We start from the raw sequence: 17269 nt of genomic DNA, 5'->3' as shown, positions 1-17269 counted from the left end.
TTTGATCCATGAACTTTTAATTTATTCAATATAATCCCTAAATTTTAATTCAATATGTAACGTGATCTCTGAATTTTTATTTTTTTTAATATCATCCTTAAATTTTTATTTTATTCAATATCATCCCAAGAACTGCATTTAACATTAAACAAAATAAAATTTGAAGGATCGTATTATATTTTGAATTAAAATTCAAATAATATATTAAATAAATTAAAAATTTATGAATTAAATTATACATTAAATTAAAATTTAGGACAGTTCGTGTCATTTTGCCTTTTCGGGAAAACTAGCAAACTGCCGACATCTTTGTCGCTTCTGAATTAAAGTTTCCCAAACGCTGAACACGGGCTCGACGCGTGTCCATCCGTGTCCTGTCCGCCTCCTCCTCTCCCTCCCGCGTTCCTTCCTTTATTCCCTTCCTCGTCCGTCGTCTCGCGGCAACGGTCGCGGTCGGAGCTGCTCGGATCGCGCCACCTTCCCTCGCCCCCCGCGCGCTCTCTTTCTCTCTCCTCGAGCTCCTCGCTCAGTCTCTCTCTCTCTCTGCGCGCGCGGGGCTTCTCGGCCTCGGCTTCCTGTTCGCGACATGAACGATCCCCTGCTCGACGGGGAGAGCAGCGGCGCGGCGCGGAGTAGGAGGGACCGCTTCGCCCGCCGCTCCGACGCCCTCGCTTACGGCTCTCCTTACCAGAAGGCGGCCGCTCTGGTCGATCTGGTGAGCGCCACCTCGTGTGCCGTCGCGCGAGCTGTTTTCGCCAGCTCTTTCTCTTCGTCTCTTTTGTTTGCCTCTGTTTTTTTTTTTTTTGAGTGGACGAGCGCGCGTGTTGCGTTGTTTTGAATGCATTGTTCCAAATCGTGGATTATGCCGTGTTTTCCTGTTTCGGGCCGACGGAGGTGGCTTCCTGATGCTGCATTTGCGGCGATCAGTTCACCATTGAGGTTATTGCATACCAATGGCACTGCTCTGTCATTAGTTGTTTGGTTAGATGACCGAAGTTTGCAACTTTTACCGAGTCGTTGAGTTCCTTAGAACTGGGTCACGTGAAGGGAACGTGAAGAGTCTCGCTGCGCCGAGGCTGATCTCGTCCATGATAATCTAGCAGCGGTGCATCGAAACTGAGTGAGCCGAACAAATAGAAGAGCAACCCCAGCGAGGAGTGAGGACCTTCCAAGCAATATTATATCGAGTTCTTCTTTTTTGGCTAAATCTTGGCTTAAGCTCGTGATCATTTAGGTAAAAGAAAACGTGGGTTTAAGCTTGTAAACTGCCATTTCGAGTTTTCTCTCCGCCCCCGCCCCAGCTTCCTTTTCTGCATCTCGCTTTTCTTTGTTTCGATCGTGGCCCACTGCTTGAGTGCCTTCTGACGTGTTCGCATATGAGAACCATGAGTTCGTAATCTATGTTAACGAGGATATCTGTTCTGTATGTTCGCTTGTTCCCTGTCTTTCTCGCGGGGAATGTGCCTCTAAAGAGGTTGTTCCTCCGGCTGGAATAATCACTGCTGATGTTCTCTTGGAATAATCGCGTGTGATTTATTGGAAATGGATCCTGCAGGCTGAAGATGGTGTTGGTCTTCCAGTTCAAATTCTGGAGCATTCGGATTTTGAAAGTGCTGCCAAATTATACTTCCTCTTCACAAAACTTGACATCATCTGGTCCCTCAATTATTTTGCCTTAATAGTACTGAACTTCTTTGAGGTTAGTCTGACTTTCTGGTCTCTTCTTCACTGGCGGAGGGCCTTGGTCCCCGGAAGTTGCCAAGGTTACTGCACTAACTCTTCACCCCTGCACAGAAACCTCTGTGGTGCGCCAGATACTCTGCAGATGCTTGCAGTGAGAGGGAATACTTTTTTCTGGGACAGTTACCATACTTAACGGGTGTAGAATCTCTGGTATATGAGGTAATTGTAATTGTAGATACATTTGGTGCCAGTTCACTCACGACTCTTGTGATATAAATGAGACGTCATGAGGTTCACTTATTAATACCTCATGAGCTTCACTTATTGATTTTCACTAAATTTCACATTGTGGCAGCAGGTTAATCTACAAATTCTGCCTGGCGTTTATTTAAAGAGTCTTTTCATTATAATTGAGACTTCATAAAGAAAGTACCTTTCAGGATGTACTAGATACATCTGTCCTTCCCTGCATGTATCTGATTAAACAATCATATAATGCTCGTCATACTTCGAATGAACATTCGTTGATGTGCCTATCCCCACTATGTCTATAAATCGACACTCAGTAATAAAGTATTCAAGTAGCCTTTTCTTTTGAAAAAATTAATGGTCTTTTCCGTGAGGACCATTATCTTTTCTTTGGTGTTACATTGATCAAACTGGGGAACTCGTTGTAAGAACTCGTTGTAATCTTGCGAATTGTATGATATCTACCCAGCCTATGGTAGGAAATGTTTGAGATATTGTTGGGTGAGTGGAACTCATGGATATTCTTTCTCATGCAGAGCGTAACTCTTGTTATACTCATGATACATACATTCTTTCCTGTTTCATATGAAGGGTTTCGCATCTATGCAAGGAGTCCTCTTAACCAAATAAAGGTACAGAACTTTGCTTTTGCCTAGCCATTTCTTCAATAATTATTCTGTTCTTGTGAGCTGCTTCACTTTTTTGGAGTTTCTAGTAGCCTTGGACTCGTGGACTGTGCGAGTACTGAGATGAGTGAACAGACGGTGCACCATGAGAGAAAAGAAGTTTCCATGTGTTGTTTCTCTTCGCTTAAGTGGTATAAGGGACGGGCTTTTTATCTTTTCAGTTGTCTTTCAAGCAGATATTTCCTAGGCACATTAAAGGCAATATGCAATGTATTCTGTCTGGGAGCAATTATCAACAGTTTGATAAAAAAACTGCTTGAAAGTCTCTGATTACTTTCATGTGGGAGAATGGTGGCTTCAGTCTCATTGTAAAATTTCCATTGCTTTAGCACGGATAGTATCTCATTATGAAGTCACCAACTAAGGGAAACTATCTTGTGCTTACGATAATACATGCAGTGATCTTGCACATGTATGATAGTAAGTGGAAGCAAATGTTCTTGGTTGCATTGTTTATGCAGTTAGGAATTTCTCTTAATTGGGGTTGATTTCTGCAATATCGATAGGCTGTTAAAATCTCGCATGTCGAAATTCCTTCTGCTATTTGTATATTCAATTGATGCTTTAACCTTTGGCTTGATTTTTCAGGTTGTTTGCCTACTGCTTTTGGTCGCTGATTTACTAGCATATGCCCTGTACTTATCCCCTGTGGTGGCCATTGATTATCTTCCTTTTAGAGCAGCACCTTATGTTAGAGTTGTCTTTTTCATCATGAACATACGGTATGTCTGAGTTATTTCCACAATTTTTCTTTAACCCAGCTGGTTTGACACGCCTTTAGCATTAAATCTGAAAAGCCTTAGGCAGATTATTTGGCATATTTGTTTGAAAATGGAAAAATGCTTCAAAACAGGATGTCATTTATTAAGTCCAATTACATTTTGCAGTTACACTGCCACACTCTCGTTATAGTTGAGGTCATACTCTCCATCTTAATGGTCTACAATTACACCTCTTCTTATTTACCATAGTGAAGGAAGAAAGGAATTTTTCCATTCTAAAGTATTTGAGATGAACGGTAAAATATAGGCAGGTCATCTTTCTTTCCAGCTTTGCATCTCCACATTTTCACATTATGCTCTCAAATTTTACCTTTCCTTTTCATTATAGGGAACTGCGAGCGAGCGTCTTCATTCTGGCAGGCATGCTTGGGACCTACTTAAATGTCTTGGTTGGTTTAGTCACCTCTTTTGCTTATTTGAATCGCTATTGCTCCACTTGCACGATTGAGTTTCACTAAAGTTAGCGATAGATTATCACATTTTAGCAAGTGTTTTCACTATTTATGCCAATAAATAGCTTGTGTCACATGATATTATCCCTTTGTTGTGCTTACTGTCCTGTTATTCTGGTAAAACTGCAGGCTCTGTTGCTTCTGTTTCTTTTGATTGCCAGTTGGGTAGCATATGTCATGTTTGAAGATACCACAGAGGGAAAGACTGAATTTACCTCATATGGTGCCACCTTATACAAGATGTTTGTTTTATACACCACATCCAATAATCCAGATGTATGGATATCAGCATATAAGTAAGTAAAATTGATGCAAGTGCTTTAAATTTCTCATGTTGATTGTCAAGAGAAGATCTTTTATAGTCATTTGAGAAAAAATAGTTTTTACCCTCAAAACTATTGGATTTCATCTTCCCAAGATGTGAGTGCAACTTAGCTTGCCTTTTAGCTTTGTTTTGTCCACTTGCTTAATTTTTTATTTTTCAAACCGGGACATTGCTTCTGTCTCTGTCTTCGTCTCTGTCCCTCTCTGTCTTTCTCTATCTCTTAATTTTACCTTTGGATATTCTCTATTTAGTTATTAGTTAAAATTCTTTCATAATGGTAACGTAGACTTTCTATCTTTATTTGTTCAGACTGTGCGGCATTTAAATGTGTCCTTGATCTTTTGTTTGGGAATGATGATTATTTGAGAATGTCTTAAAATTTGGATCAAACATTTTTGTATTTAGATGATTACATATCATGAACGAATAAGGGATTGGCCTAGTGGTGGTCCATTCTTACATGGACCCAGGTCTTAGGTGTGGCTTCAACTTCTTCACCCCCTATATTTGTAATATCATCATGTTGTACAGCTGCTTGACTTCAATCTGTTTTTCTTCCAGAGTTTCACGTTGGTACTCCCTTTTCTTTGTCCTCTATATCCTGCTGGGGGTTTACTTTGTCACGAATCTGGTCCTTGCTGTTGTGTATGACAGCTTCAAGAGTCAGGTAAATTTTCTTTCAGTATCCCTGCTGTTTCAGTGGGTAAGTGGTAATACTCATGCAAATATGTCTATTCAATATCTCACTTACTATCTTAGGGAAGCTTTTTTGTAATGTTTATTTTGTATATGGAGGAAAATATTGACATTATGTTCATATGTTTTAGCTCGCAAAACAAGTTTCTGAGATGGACCGAATGAGGGAAATCATGTTAGGAAAAGCCTTTAAGCTCATAGATAAGAATGTAAGTATGTTGGCCTCTCTTAAATACACTTTGTCGCTTGTCTTTCATAAGTAACTTCTTTTGCTTATCATTTTGGTTTCTATTAACTATAGAGAACATGCATCTCCTTGCGCCGGTCATTCATCATAGCTAGTTTTTTTCTCTCGTTTTTGGTATGGCGCTTGAAGTTTTTCATCGTATAGGTCTCAAAACTCATGGAATAGAAACGACTAAACATAATCATATGTGTTCGTCTGTGTGTTAAGACCTGCTAATTATTAGGTTGCTTTGTAGACTTCTCACGTGTCCTTTGCTGTTCCCAACTTCTATGCTGAAGTTTTTTGATATAGATATTTGATGAGAAGAGCGGCTGTTAGACGTTCGATGACATAAATTTATACTACAGAGGTTTGGATATACATGATTAGTTGAATATGGCCCTTGGACACACTTACGAGCCACATGAAAGATAATATACTGTGGATGTCTCGAAGGTGAATAATGGAGGCCAGATATATATTCTCCTTCTCATCCCCTTATCCCTCTCTTCTTGTTTCTCTTTCCTCTCTGTGAGAAGCATAAATAGCCTGTAGTGATGGATTATTGGAGCTCTTCATCTTACTTTGCTGTTGCTTCTGCTAGGGGATCCTTCTTACTTATGTTTTCCTAGAGTGATTCGGGTTATCCTCTTACTTGCTTGTCTTATACTCAATATATACCTGCATGTACTCGTCTCTGATGGGCTTCTCTTTTTTTGCATGAATAGAACGTTGGGCATATCAATAAAGAGCAGTGTGTACACCTGTTTGAGGAACTGAATGACTACAGGTATATAAGCATGCTACTCACAAGATGTCTAGAATTATTGTTTCTTGTTTTCTTTTTATAATTTCCAGCCTGTCAAGTTAAGCATTCATCGATGAGATATGTAAAAGCTGCCAGAAAACATGCAAGAACATGTGTGGTGAATTGTTTGCATTATGAAATGTCATGGCATGCTAATCAGTGCCCTTGAATTTAAAGATGTAGAAATAGTTTCAGCAGAAAAATCCCAAACAAAGAAGAATGGGATATTGCTGCTGTAAGATTATCTTGAAAAAAGCATGTTTGTCTTTGATTTAGAGCTAATTGATGATGGTAGAGAACGATCCTATCTTCTTTGGGCCTGGAAGCAACAATAGCATGAAGGAAAGCCTACCAGACTTTTAACACTGGACTTTGCCTGAATAATCAGGATCTCAGAAAAACTAATTTGCTTTCATATCACTTTGACTTTTACTCTAACTAATGTCTCGGTAATAAGCTTGCCTATGATTAAGTGTGGCTTCTGTGCATTATGGTGCGAAGATAATAGCTATTTTATTTCTCTTAGAGTGGTTCTTCTATATGTTTTCCTAACCTTCGATGCTGGTCTTGTGAATGTTCTTCCAGGACACTGCCAAAGATATCGAGGGAAGAATTTGAGTTTATATTTGATGAGCTGGATGATAGTCATGACTTCAAGGTATCAAAAAATTGGTTAAGCTTTTGGTTAATAGTATTGCTATTTCTTCTATTAATTTCGTTTTTGTTTAATGGACTTTCTTCTTTGCCTATGCACATGTTAGTTGTATGGTTTCATATATGGGGAACGTCAACATTCTTTTCACCAGGCTTTTTATGATTTTAATACTTCTTGCTTCTATTTTTCTTTTCATAATGAGTTTATACGATCTGACATATGCTGTTTTAATGTATCCCACTGGTGTAGAATATGCATATCCTTTGCCAACTGGCTTCCTTTATGCTCCTCAAAAGGAAGAAAAATCAGCATATTGTGAAAAGCATATGCACCCAATAAATTGACCATATTATACACTGGAAGTGATTTGCTATTTCTTTTCTGTGTTTTTGGACTTTCAACTACTGATTTTCATGACGATAGATCATCTTTCCACGGTCGGTTATCTGGTCAATGCTCTATCTAGAATTTTCCATCTTCTTTTTCTTTTGTAGATCAACACGGATGAATTTGACGATCTTTGCAATGCAATTGCCCTTAGATTCCAGAAGGAGGATGCTGTGAGTTGGTTCTTTTGCTGATCTGAATATAGGCATGAAGCTTCAGAGTTTCACTTCCATTTGTTACACCATTTCGCAGCCTTCTCTGTTCGAGAAATTTCCATCAATCTACAAGTCTCCATTTTCTGAGAAGTTGAAGGGTTTTGTGAAAAGTTCAAAATTTGGATATATCATATCGTTTTTTCTCGTTCTGAATCTGGTTGCGGTGATTGTTGAGACAACGGTATGGCTTGAACCTTCATCAATTTAATGCTTTACAAATCCCGGTGTGGCACTATAGTGAAGCACAAGATCAGTTATGATAATTTCATTTAATTGGTTAGTTGATCATGTGACACAAACGGAGCTACAATTGGACAATTTTTTATTTTGCATTGTCTTCAATGCTGAAGTGAGCTCTGGACTCAATTGATGGTCAAATTCATGCATGAGAATGCTGAACTTGTTGCTCGTCCCTAATCTCTCAAATATGACTACTTTAGCGACTCATAAGGTGATAATTGTCTCATTCATGTCTCTTGATGATCAAATGTTGAAAGTATATCTCTCTTTTTTGTTTAATTTTAGATGCCAATCAATAGGTAAAGTTTGTCATAAAAGCTTATCTAGGCTTGAGAAATATAAAACTAGTTGTTACTGATAGGCACAACCTGTGTAAAAGGTCCTGTATCCACCCAGGCTTGTAGAACTTGGAATCGTTGATCTCTTCCTTACATATTGGGATGAGCCAATGTCGATCAATGGTGTGAAAACATGCTCTGAGGTGACTTAGTATGATCTAAATCAGATGCTGACTTAATGATTATCACGCCTAGTCGATTCAAATAAAGAGAACAGGCTGGCTTTTCTGCAATTCTATACCAAGTGCTATGTAACTTGTTTTCTTGTGTCTTGGACCTATCACTATTAAGCTCAAAAGTCACTCTACTTACCATGTATCACTTAGCATCATTACTCCTATTTTCTCTTTCATCATTTGATGCAAAACAATTCACTTATTTCAGTCCCTTTGGTACATTATTGTGGTAGTTATTGGAATATTAAGGAAGCTAATGGATTCGTTGTGTTTCAGCTGGATATTGAAAACAACTCTGGCCAAAAAGTGTGGCAAGAGGTAGAGTTTGTCTTTGGTAAGTATATGCTGGGTATTCTTGTGTCGTATAATGGTATATGAGTCGTAGTTCCTATTTGGAATTGGAAACAGCCACAATATATATGACATTCCTTCTTACAAGGGCGAAATTTAATTTATCAAACACCAGTTTGAACCAGCTTGAACGGGGCAAGGCTCTTCTATCTGTTGTGGCATATTATTGGTTGTGCTTTCATTGAGTTTAAAATGTCTACAGATGTTGAGCGAGTGAGAATGGATCTGATATTTTCTTGTATTGTCTTCAAGTGTTATGGCTGTTTTGTCACAAAACCATTGAAAAGATTTACTTGTTAATTTGTGCTCATTTTTAGTGACTTGCTATCTAGTTATGTTCTCTCTAGCAGAACCAGATGTCTTTGTAATGCCGGAGTGAGATTCACTTTGTCAGTGATCTTAAAAGCAGCCGTGTGTTCATTGTTTCCAATCGCACATCAAATTGTCTAATTACCTATTCATTCTGAAATTGCCCTTGTTTTTGAGCTACTCAATATCCTTTTTCACTGGGATTTGGTTGGCAATTTTTGGGCCCATCAGTTATTGTAGGTCTTAGACATGAGATAATGAATTTGCACTTGTTAACCTTGACTTTTGTGTCAGTTGATTGCATGTCCTATGAATTTAGGCTAATTCTTTTAAAGGGCTTGGACTATGCTGTTATGATCGATATTTTTATTTTGTCCGACAGGTTGGATCTATGTGCTTGAGATGGCTTTGAAAGTTTATTCATTCGGGTTCGAAAACTATTGGAGGGATGGTCAAAACCGCTTTGATTTTCTGATCACCTGGGTGATAGGTGAATATTTCACGCAATGATAGATCGTAATTTTTTCAGTGCATGTAACTGTCTAACATATAAATGTTTTTACTTACTATCGATGGCAATGATGCCCCAACAGTCTACACAACGATATAATGGTACACATTTTTCCAATTGTAGGTAGTCTTTTTTCCAATTGAATTCTCTGATAATGGTAGTCTGTTTTGTCTAACCTAAAACTTGTGGTTGAGATGTATAGAACTGGTCTTCATACCCATGCAATGCATGTGATTTTTTAACATAGTTCCTTTCTTCATAAGAATTGCATTTCTATTTAGTTATTGTCAGTAATGCATTATTTTCTCCATAAGTTTATCAGGTTTGTAAATAAAAAAATGAAGTCCATGATCAGCTCAATGTAAGATACGTTGGAGCGTCACTAAATAAAAGAAATCAATGAAGACTATTATTGGACCCCTAGTATCAGATAAATTACGGACTTTTGGTAAAGCTGATGTCATTGAATAAGTTAGTGTTGAGAATCTTTTTATCGTTAAAATACGGTAAATTGTCACCATAGGCCAATTTATATGTGATGACAGAAGAATTCAGTGGACTGTTATTATGCAACTGTTGAGTATTTAATCAATTACAGAGTTTGACTTAAAATCAAATAAGTTAGTGATAAGGACTTCGTATCACAAATAGTAGAATAAATGGTTGTCAATTTGGTGATTGCAATGAGTTGCAGCTGCTCACCCGCTTTCTACTTGCTTTATGTTTGATGAGACTTTCTAACGGGTGCCCTAAGGGAATTTGGTGAGAGTAATGCATGTAGTACATGTTTTCAAGACATAAACAATGAGCGAAGTATAGTTATTTCACATGTCTTAAGACATTGGAACATGTCAATCTTTTTACAATTTCAAAGTTCATAAAATATAGCTTAAAGAGTGTCTTGAGAGAGTTTGTTAACATTTTCCATGTAAAATAACTCGATGGTAGGACAGACATTGAAGATAGTTGAGGTCCAAGCTTGTTTGTTTGTTACATTTTACTAGCAGCTACAATATGCAGATCTGCTAATAACAAGTCAGCTGTTGAATATTCATGTCTGGATATTTCCTTATCCTAGAAATGTTAAAGCTCCTAAAGTTTCGCTGCATTTCTGAACTGATTCTTGCTCTTTTCAGTCATTGGAGAAACTATCACCTTTGTGGCTCCTAATGGACTTGACTTTCTTTCAAATGGAGAATGGTACGCATGATATAAGTGTTTGATATATCCCATTACTTTCTTTGCTCTGTATCAGTTTGGAATGCGCTAGGTCCACAGGGGGGATGTTGCAAGCGCACTGCTTTTAGGAACTTTACCTGCTAATAGATCTAGGCATGAAAGTCCTGGAGAGGAACATCATTTAAGTTGCAGATGAGCAATTGTTAAGGAGGTTCTTGCTGGTTCACATGGCCATCGCAAACATGGCCCAAGGTTTAGAATAGTTTACATGAGATATGACCTGTAGGCCCTTGGATATGACCAGAAGATATGTAGGCTAGGTGAAGTGCTCGAAAGATGCTCAGATAGGATGGCTGGGAGTATTAAATTGGAATATTTGGAAGTTAGGAGCAAATCCTCGTGTCTCCTTGTGATTGTATTTATAACATTAATTTTAACCAGACTGGAAAATTTTTTATTTTCTTGGATTATGAATCTACATTTAGGGAAAAAATTGGATATACTGGAGGTAAAATGAAAACTCCTTTCCAGGTTCCTACTGAACATTAACCTATTATTGATTAAAGCTACCCTGAGCCTGACTGCAACTATCACGCTAGGTTGCATATTGGAATTGCCCAGTTTGTTTTCTCTTTCCATTCTCAGTGACAACATGGTGGAGTTGATCATAATGATGTATAGTGTACAGTTTACAGTGAACTTTCTTTGATTAAAAACTGGTCAACTAATATAATTTAGAGCATATTGAATCGACAAACAAGGACAGAATGTACATGCAGGCTCATAAGTTGACGGGGATGAAATATTAACTATAATTTGTCAGGGTGGGTCCTTCAATGCTATTCCAGCATGATACTGCTTCTTTGAGTGTGCCAAAATTGAAAGATGTAACGTAGATTCTGTGCCTTCTGCGTACACTTAAAGACAAATTCTAATTATTTTCTGATGTTTCTTTGTTACAGGATTCGGTACCTTCTTCTTGCTAGATTGATGAGATTGATAAGGCTGCTAATGCATGTTAAACGCTACCGAGCTTTTGTTGCTACATTCTTTACTCTCATACCAAGTTTGATGCCATACCTTGGAATCATCTTTTGTGTACTGTGCATTTATTGCTCTCTTGGAGAACAGGTATCAGATGCTCTCGTCTTTTTGTCCTCAAACAAAGAATTGTCCTGTGGATCATCTTTTGAATATTTTTGCTTTTCCTCCTTATGTTCCGATGGTTTGTTGTCGGCCTTACGAGGGAAATTTTTTTTGTCTCGCATATAAAAGATAATGGCTGCATTTAGGTTATATCTTTATATAAGAAACCTTGCTGCTATGCTAAAAAAGCAAATTACGAACGGTAGTTTATCTCCTACATATCTTTCTGTGGTGAAGAATATCGGGTGGTCTCCCACGCGCTTGCTTTTTATCAGCAACCTTATATTTTAGGTCCACTATCTTTTCTTCTACAGGAAATACAAAATATTGGAGTATCAACTCCTTCCACGTTTACTATAATTAGTTTGGAGCAAGCATTTCGAATCGACTGATTTTTTGCATATATTGTCATCAAACCTGAATTCCTATTTTTAAAAGGGAAAAAGGAAGACTCTGCTACTCCGTTAGCTGAAGCGAAATGACCAAACATCTACCACTCTTAAGTATCAAATAAGGATGATGATACTTGGTAGGAACCTTACGGCTTTTCTCAGTATTATCAGCTGAATTTTTTGGGAATGACATCCTTAGCTGTTGCGCTTGTGTCATAAGTTGAATTTATTAGGGAGGACATATCATGTCTTCCTTAGACATATATTCCATCTTCTCAAGTTAATTCAGCTTAAAACTGTTTTCGAAATTCTTTTCTGTAGATCTTCGGTGGGATGGTCAATGCTGGGAACTCCAAATTGGAAGAAACTGATCTTGCAGCTGATAAGTATCCTTTGTATTGTTTTGTTCTTCCTCCTTTTTTACTTACCTTGAAAATCTTTGTAAAAATGCACCCCTCCCTCCCCAGTCCCTGCTCCACCCAAAAAGAAATAACTATGTTTCTTCCACTTCTTTTAAATGACGACTGTAAAGGGCTGAACTAATGTCAAAAAGGTGAAAATGGACAATATTTTTCAATGGGAAAACTGTAGCTGATTTTCAATTGACAATGAACATCCTATATAAAAAAGTGACAATTAAGATTTCAAGAGAAAAAAGGGCAAGACATAATGAATAGTTGATCTGCAGAATCATAGCTTTGTGTAGCAAGGATTCAAAGGAAACTACTTGGAGCTAAATTCATTATCCATGATTATCAGAAAATGCAAATTCGTCAAAATGATTGCCTTGTAGACCTTAATATGATCTTTAAACAATTTAGGGCGAACTTCTTTATTACATAAACAATGATATCTTTATGTATTAAGGATTCAAAGGAAACTACTTGGAGCTAAATTTTTTAGCCTTGATTATGCAAAAAATGCAAATTCGTTAACATAAATGCCTTCTAGACTTTAATATCATCTCTAACTCTTTTGGGGCGAAAGGGAAAAAAACTTGTAAATGTCATGGTTTGAGAGTATTTCTAATAACCCTAGTTCTGTATTCATCTTGTAGATAGCTTCATCAAATATTGTTCATGTCCTACTTTCGTGCTAGTTGGCGGTAGATTTTGTTATTCGGATGACTTTTTCTTGACACTAATTAGCTATTTGCTTTTCAATTTTAATGACTATCCGAATGGGATGATGACACTTTTCAATTTGTTAGTCATGAACAACTGGCAAGACTGGATGCAGGTGCTGCTGTCACTACATACTCTCTGATATATGGTGTTTTGTACCTATTGACAGAATGTGTTATGCATTAATTTATTGTCTTGCTATGTTCCAGAGCTACAAGGTACTAACAGGGACATCTTGGACCCTCATATATTTCATCAGCTTCTACTTAATAACTGTTCTACTGCTCTTGAATTTGGTGAGTTTTATTTTGATATTCACAGGGACATATCATTGAGGTTTTTAACATTCTAGAGTGCATTTTCCTCTTGAAGAAAGTTTGTTGACCATTAATTAAATGAGCAAAAGAATGAAGAGAAGGCATGGAAAAGTTTTTGAGAAGACACTGTTTTCTGCAAGCAAGCCAGCTAAAATGCTTCTTATCGAATCAAATTTCATATGCCGGACATGCATGCAAGATGACTTGTTTCTGCTGCAGATTTATTGGATCAACTTACTTAGACTAAGCAGTATCTATTATGCATTTATCCAAGCATGAGGCCAATTGTACAATCTTGTGTTTGTTGAGCTCAGCTAAGCCTCTGCAGAGTCTTTCACGAGCAATGCCATCTAAGCCTCACCCACCTAATGTAATATGCTTATGTCAAGGAATTTCTTCTTCCCTTATCAAGTTCAAAGGTGTAGTGTGACACATTTGCAAGTTGGAGATCATATTCCTTTTCTCTATCGAGAAGAGAATTTTTCTCTCTTACTGGTGGAGAATGAGACTTTACCTCAAGCCTTGTAGGCTGTGTGGGATATGGTTAGCGCATGTATCGTAGTTGCTGAAGATGTTAATTGCCTTTTATCGGTCTCCATACTTGCATTAGAGATAGAGTGCAATTGACAACTTAGACAAGGCTGTGACTAGGTAATATGTTAACTTCCTAGGCTCTTGATTGTCTATTCTTTCATGCATCTTTTCCTCTATATTAGTGTATTTCCAATTATCAAAAAGTACATGCATGTTAGTGCTGCAGAAGGGACCTTTACCTCAACAGCTGTAGATTGTTGGAAATGGCCGGCACATGTACCATAGTAGCTGAAGATGTTTTTGCTTTTTATGTGGTCTCCATACTAAGCATAGGGAGATCCAAATTGAGCCAGACAATTTATACAAGATGCCCTGACTAGAAAAATGTTAACTTCCTGGTCTCTTAATCTACATTACTTTGATGCATCTTTCTCCCCTGTACTATGGTATATCCAATCATTAAGCAGTATGCTTCAGATAGGTGAAACAGATGTTCAAGAATAACATCTAAACAAGTTATGCTTCTTTAGCGTTGCAGTAATTTAATGGCATGGGCAATTTCGAGAGGATTTTGCCAAATATGGCAGTCAGTCTGGGAATTATATTTACTCTTCTAGAATAATCAGCATGGTCAAGCATTGTTCTTACTTATTGTGATCACCTCTCCTCTTTGGAACTCGAAACTTCATGAGTTGGCTTGTTTTTGAATGATTGGCTGAAACGTATTGCAAGTGAAAAACTATTAGATTAATGAAATGATGTTCTTATTCTTCAGTCATATAAAAAAATACATCAGAACTTGAAGACAAACCTGGCTGATGGTTGAAATTATCCTTGAGTTCTGTGGCAATTGTTAAATTACGAGCACACATTTTTATTTGCATGTGATTACAGGTTGTCGCCTTTGTCTTGGAGGCATTCTTTACTGAAATGGATCTTGAATCATCAGAAAACTGCGAGGGACAGGACAAGGTTTGTATTATCTAGTACTCAGAAAAAGGTTATGACGACTTTTTGGGTACATGTGTCAGCATAGGTTTGTCCAATTGCCAGTTATTATTAGTACAAGCTTCTATTAATCTATGTTTATATAGGAAACAAGGGGCAGGCGGCCTCGTTCGGTCGGGTATGTACTATTTGGACACTATATAGTGATACCTATCTTCTGATTTATGAGTGATTTAGATAATTGTGTGATGCATTATCGTTGCTTCTTTTCCTGGTTTAATACAGCACGAAGACAAGAAGTCAGAGAGTTGATATCCTGCTTCATCATATGTTGAGCACAGAGCTTGATAAAGCAAAATGCACCAGCCCTCAGCCTTAATCATGTAGCATTGAGGTAAGAATTTATTTTCAAGTCCTGCGGACTCATTTTGCTTTCCTAGCATTGTTCACCATGCTGTTTGCTACTAATGCAGAATAGAAAGCTGGAAATTAAATTTGTTTATTTCCGAAAAAGCCTGTTTTTATAAATTCTAAAAAACTTTGGTATCTTAAAGGGCATAGATAGATTAAGTACTCAATGGATGCTTTTGTCATGTTGTCGCTGGTGTCCTTACCCTCAACTAAAATCAGTATTAAATGCTGTCATTCTGGTAGGGTTTACTGGTTGGATTGCTAGATTTGCATTTGTTTTTTGCATCATATGTTAAATCTCATAAGTTTTAGATGGCTCCTTGGTTTGCGTGGTGATAAATATAGAGGGAGGTATTGGATATTGATGCATATGTTTATTAACATTGTTGGACTAGAAAGATGTATTTCGTCTCGCTGAAGCGCCTTCACCTGGACTGCAGCAAAATCTTGAGTGCTATAATTTCTCTTGTGCTTTAGTTGTTCCATGGTTGCATGTACAAGTTGTCAATGGTTGCTTTGTACGTATCAAATGTTTTGGGGGCAATGTTTGGTCGAATGGATGCCACTGCCACCGGTAGTCAGTTTCTAAATTTGATTTTGTCGGCTCTATAACTGGGAGTCAGCTGCCTGATACTGTTCTTTTCTTATTCATTTGCCTTCAATTCGCCCACCTTGGTTCTCTAGCTTTCTACTAGCCTTTTCTTAGGGTGTAATGATGAAAAAATGGGACCAAGCCTGATTTCTCTTATGTCGTCATTTTGGCTAGTTGCAGGCGTGATTTTGAAGACCCTGATTCGAGATTAACTGGTTACAGCAGGCCACATTGCATGAACCATTTTCAGATGAACTGGTTCGAACCATACGTATGTCGTTCTTTTTGCCACGGTTGCTTTTGCCTGTTTGTGTTGTTGAGTAAATTTTGTACAGATGCGAACTTCGATCCTATAATTTGCAACACGAGTTTCCGACTTCCGATGGAATGAGTAAATTTTGTGCACATTACTCAGCATGCTGCCTTGGTTAGGAGAGTTTTTTAAATAGTACGAAGTTGTGGTGCAGATGTCTTAGAGAAGGAGGAGCAGTGTCGTTTACTGCGGTTTGATTTTTGTTTCATCTTCTGGTCATGTCTGAATGTACCCTTCAGGTGCCACCCAAAGTACTCAACCGTGTTAATAAGGTCCTAAAATAGTGCTCACGGCTGTTTATGGTAGACAAACACCCTAGAATTCGTGGGAAATAACTGGACAACTGGTGTTTTTCTTTTAGTACAGTTTACAAGTAACAAACCATTTAATTGTTGATTGTACTTGATTTTCAGAACAATTGACTAGTCACGGTTTGTTATTTCACATTCTGCTTTTCATATGATTCGTTCCGATGAGGAGCTAGGCGCTGAACTAGTACGTGTACTAGGACATCCCGCCATCTTATATAGTGTTTTTACCACTGGTCAAAAAAATTCCTCGTCTTTAAAGTTAGCTTACCCTCGCGGGATCGTGACCCTTTGTCCCTCTGGTTGTAAGCACAGGGCATGATGACTTGACGTCATCCTCAACTTTCTCCGGCTTGTCACCGGCGGTCTATTCAGGGTTCTAAACTCGATGGTGGCAACTAAACACGAGGGTTGCGCTCGTTGTGGGACTTAACCCAACACCTTACAGCACGAGAGCTTATGTTGGTGCTTAGATATAATATCTCTACGTGCTCGTAAGGATTTGATTTCACATCGAACGACAGGCTTCCAGGAAAGGCCAACGGCCAGTGACCACAACGGTAGAATGGTAAAGTAAGAATGTTTTTCAACCCCTGAAGAGTCCTAGTAGCGCACAAGAATGCAAAGGAGCACTTTATCAATTTGTTATCTTAATTAGTGCCCTTGCAACACTTGTTAAGTACACTTAATTCGAAACAATTCGATTATCAAAGCATTGATTTTACGGAGCATAAGAACAATCAATTATGAAGGAAATTTTCCGTGTATCTATTAAAATCAAGTGAAATTTGATTGAGATGTCTTTTCTTTCAAAATGTGATCACCAATTCTATCGGAGCTGGAGATTCCACTTCATTCTCGAGACTGTTGATCCCTCTTCAGGGGCACCAGTCAATTTTGACACCATTAGCAGAAA

General features: G+C 38.0%; 1 protein-coding gene across 3 annotated transcripts; it reads left to right on the top strand.

Moving 5' to 3' along the window:
• The first annotated feature begins 531 nt into the window (after positions 1–531).
• On the top strand, positions 532–16142 carry LOC115685526 (two pore calcium channel protein 1A). Of its 3 annotated transcripts, none has more exons than XM_056315045.1 (24): positions 532–715; positions 1556–1699; positions 1795–1902; positions 2469–2564; positions 3207–3340; positions 3729–3789; positions 3982–4148; positions 4739–4844; positions 5005–5082; positions 5828–5889; positions 6493–6565; positions 7057–7122; positions 7202–7345; positions 8195–8252; positions 8961–9068; positions 10226–10289; positions 11231–11399; positions 12128–12192; positions 12955–13045; positions 13140–13226; positions 14676–14753; positions 14876–14907; positions 15015–15123; positions 15913–16142. In XM_056315045.1, exons 1-23 carry the CDS (start codon positions 587–589, stop codon positions 15106–15108), a joined length of 2214 nt encoding a protein of 737 aa, XP_056171020.1. In that variant the 5' UTR covers positions 532–586; the 3' UTR covers positions 15109–15123; positions 15913–16142. The 3 variants fall into 3 exon arrangements, 2 of the variants coding, with proteins under 2 accessions (XP_056171020.1, XP_030466460.1); XM_030610600.2 differs by having other exon boundaries at positions 15907–16142; XR_008817277.1 differs by lacking the exons at positions 13140–13226; positions 14676–14753; positions 14876–14907; positions 15015–15123; positions 15913–16142 and adding an exon at positions 11853–11943 and having other exon boundaries at positions 12955–13017.
• The last annotated feature ends 1127 nt before the right edge of the window (positions 16143–17269 follow it).

The sequence above is a fragment of the Syzygium oleosum genome, unplaced genomic scaffold, assembly GCF_021117445.2.
Source record: "Syzygium oleosum isolate NSW1041296 unplaced genomic scaffold, Sole_v2.1 Sole_v2.10, whole genome shotgun sequence".
Taxonomy (NCBI): domain Eukaryota; kingdom Viridiplantae; phylum Streptophyta; class Magnoliopsida; order Myrtales; family Myrtaceae; genus Syzygium; species Syzygium oleosum.
The sequence above is the reverse complement of the archived record's forward strand: the minus strand, read 5'-3'. Positions and strand labels throughout refer to the sequence as shown.

Coding starts and splice junctions, on each gene's coding strand:
- LOC115685526 (XM_056315045.1), top strand. CDS start 587: ATGAACGATCCCCTGCTCGACGGGGAGAGCAGCGGCGCGGCGCGGAGT. Junction 5,890..6,492: donor GAGGAACTGAATGACTACAG/GTATATAAGCAT, acceptor ATGTTCTTCCAG/GACACTGCCAAAGATATCGA. Junction 14,754..14,875: donor ACTGCGAGGGACAGGACAAG/GTTTGTATTATC, acceptor ATGTTTATATAG/GAAACAAGGGGCAGGCGGCC.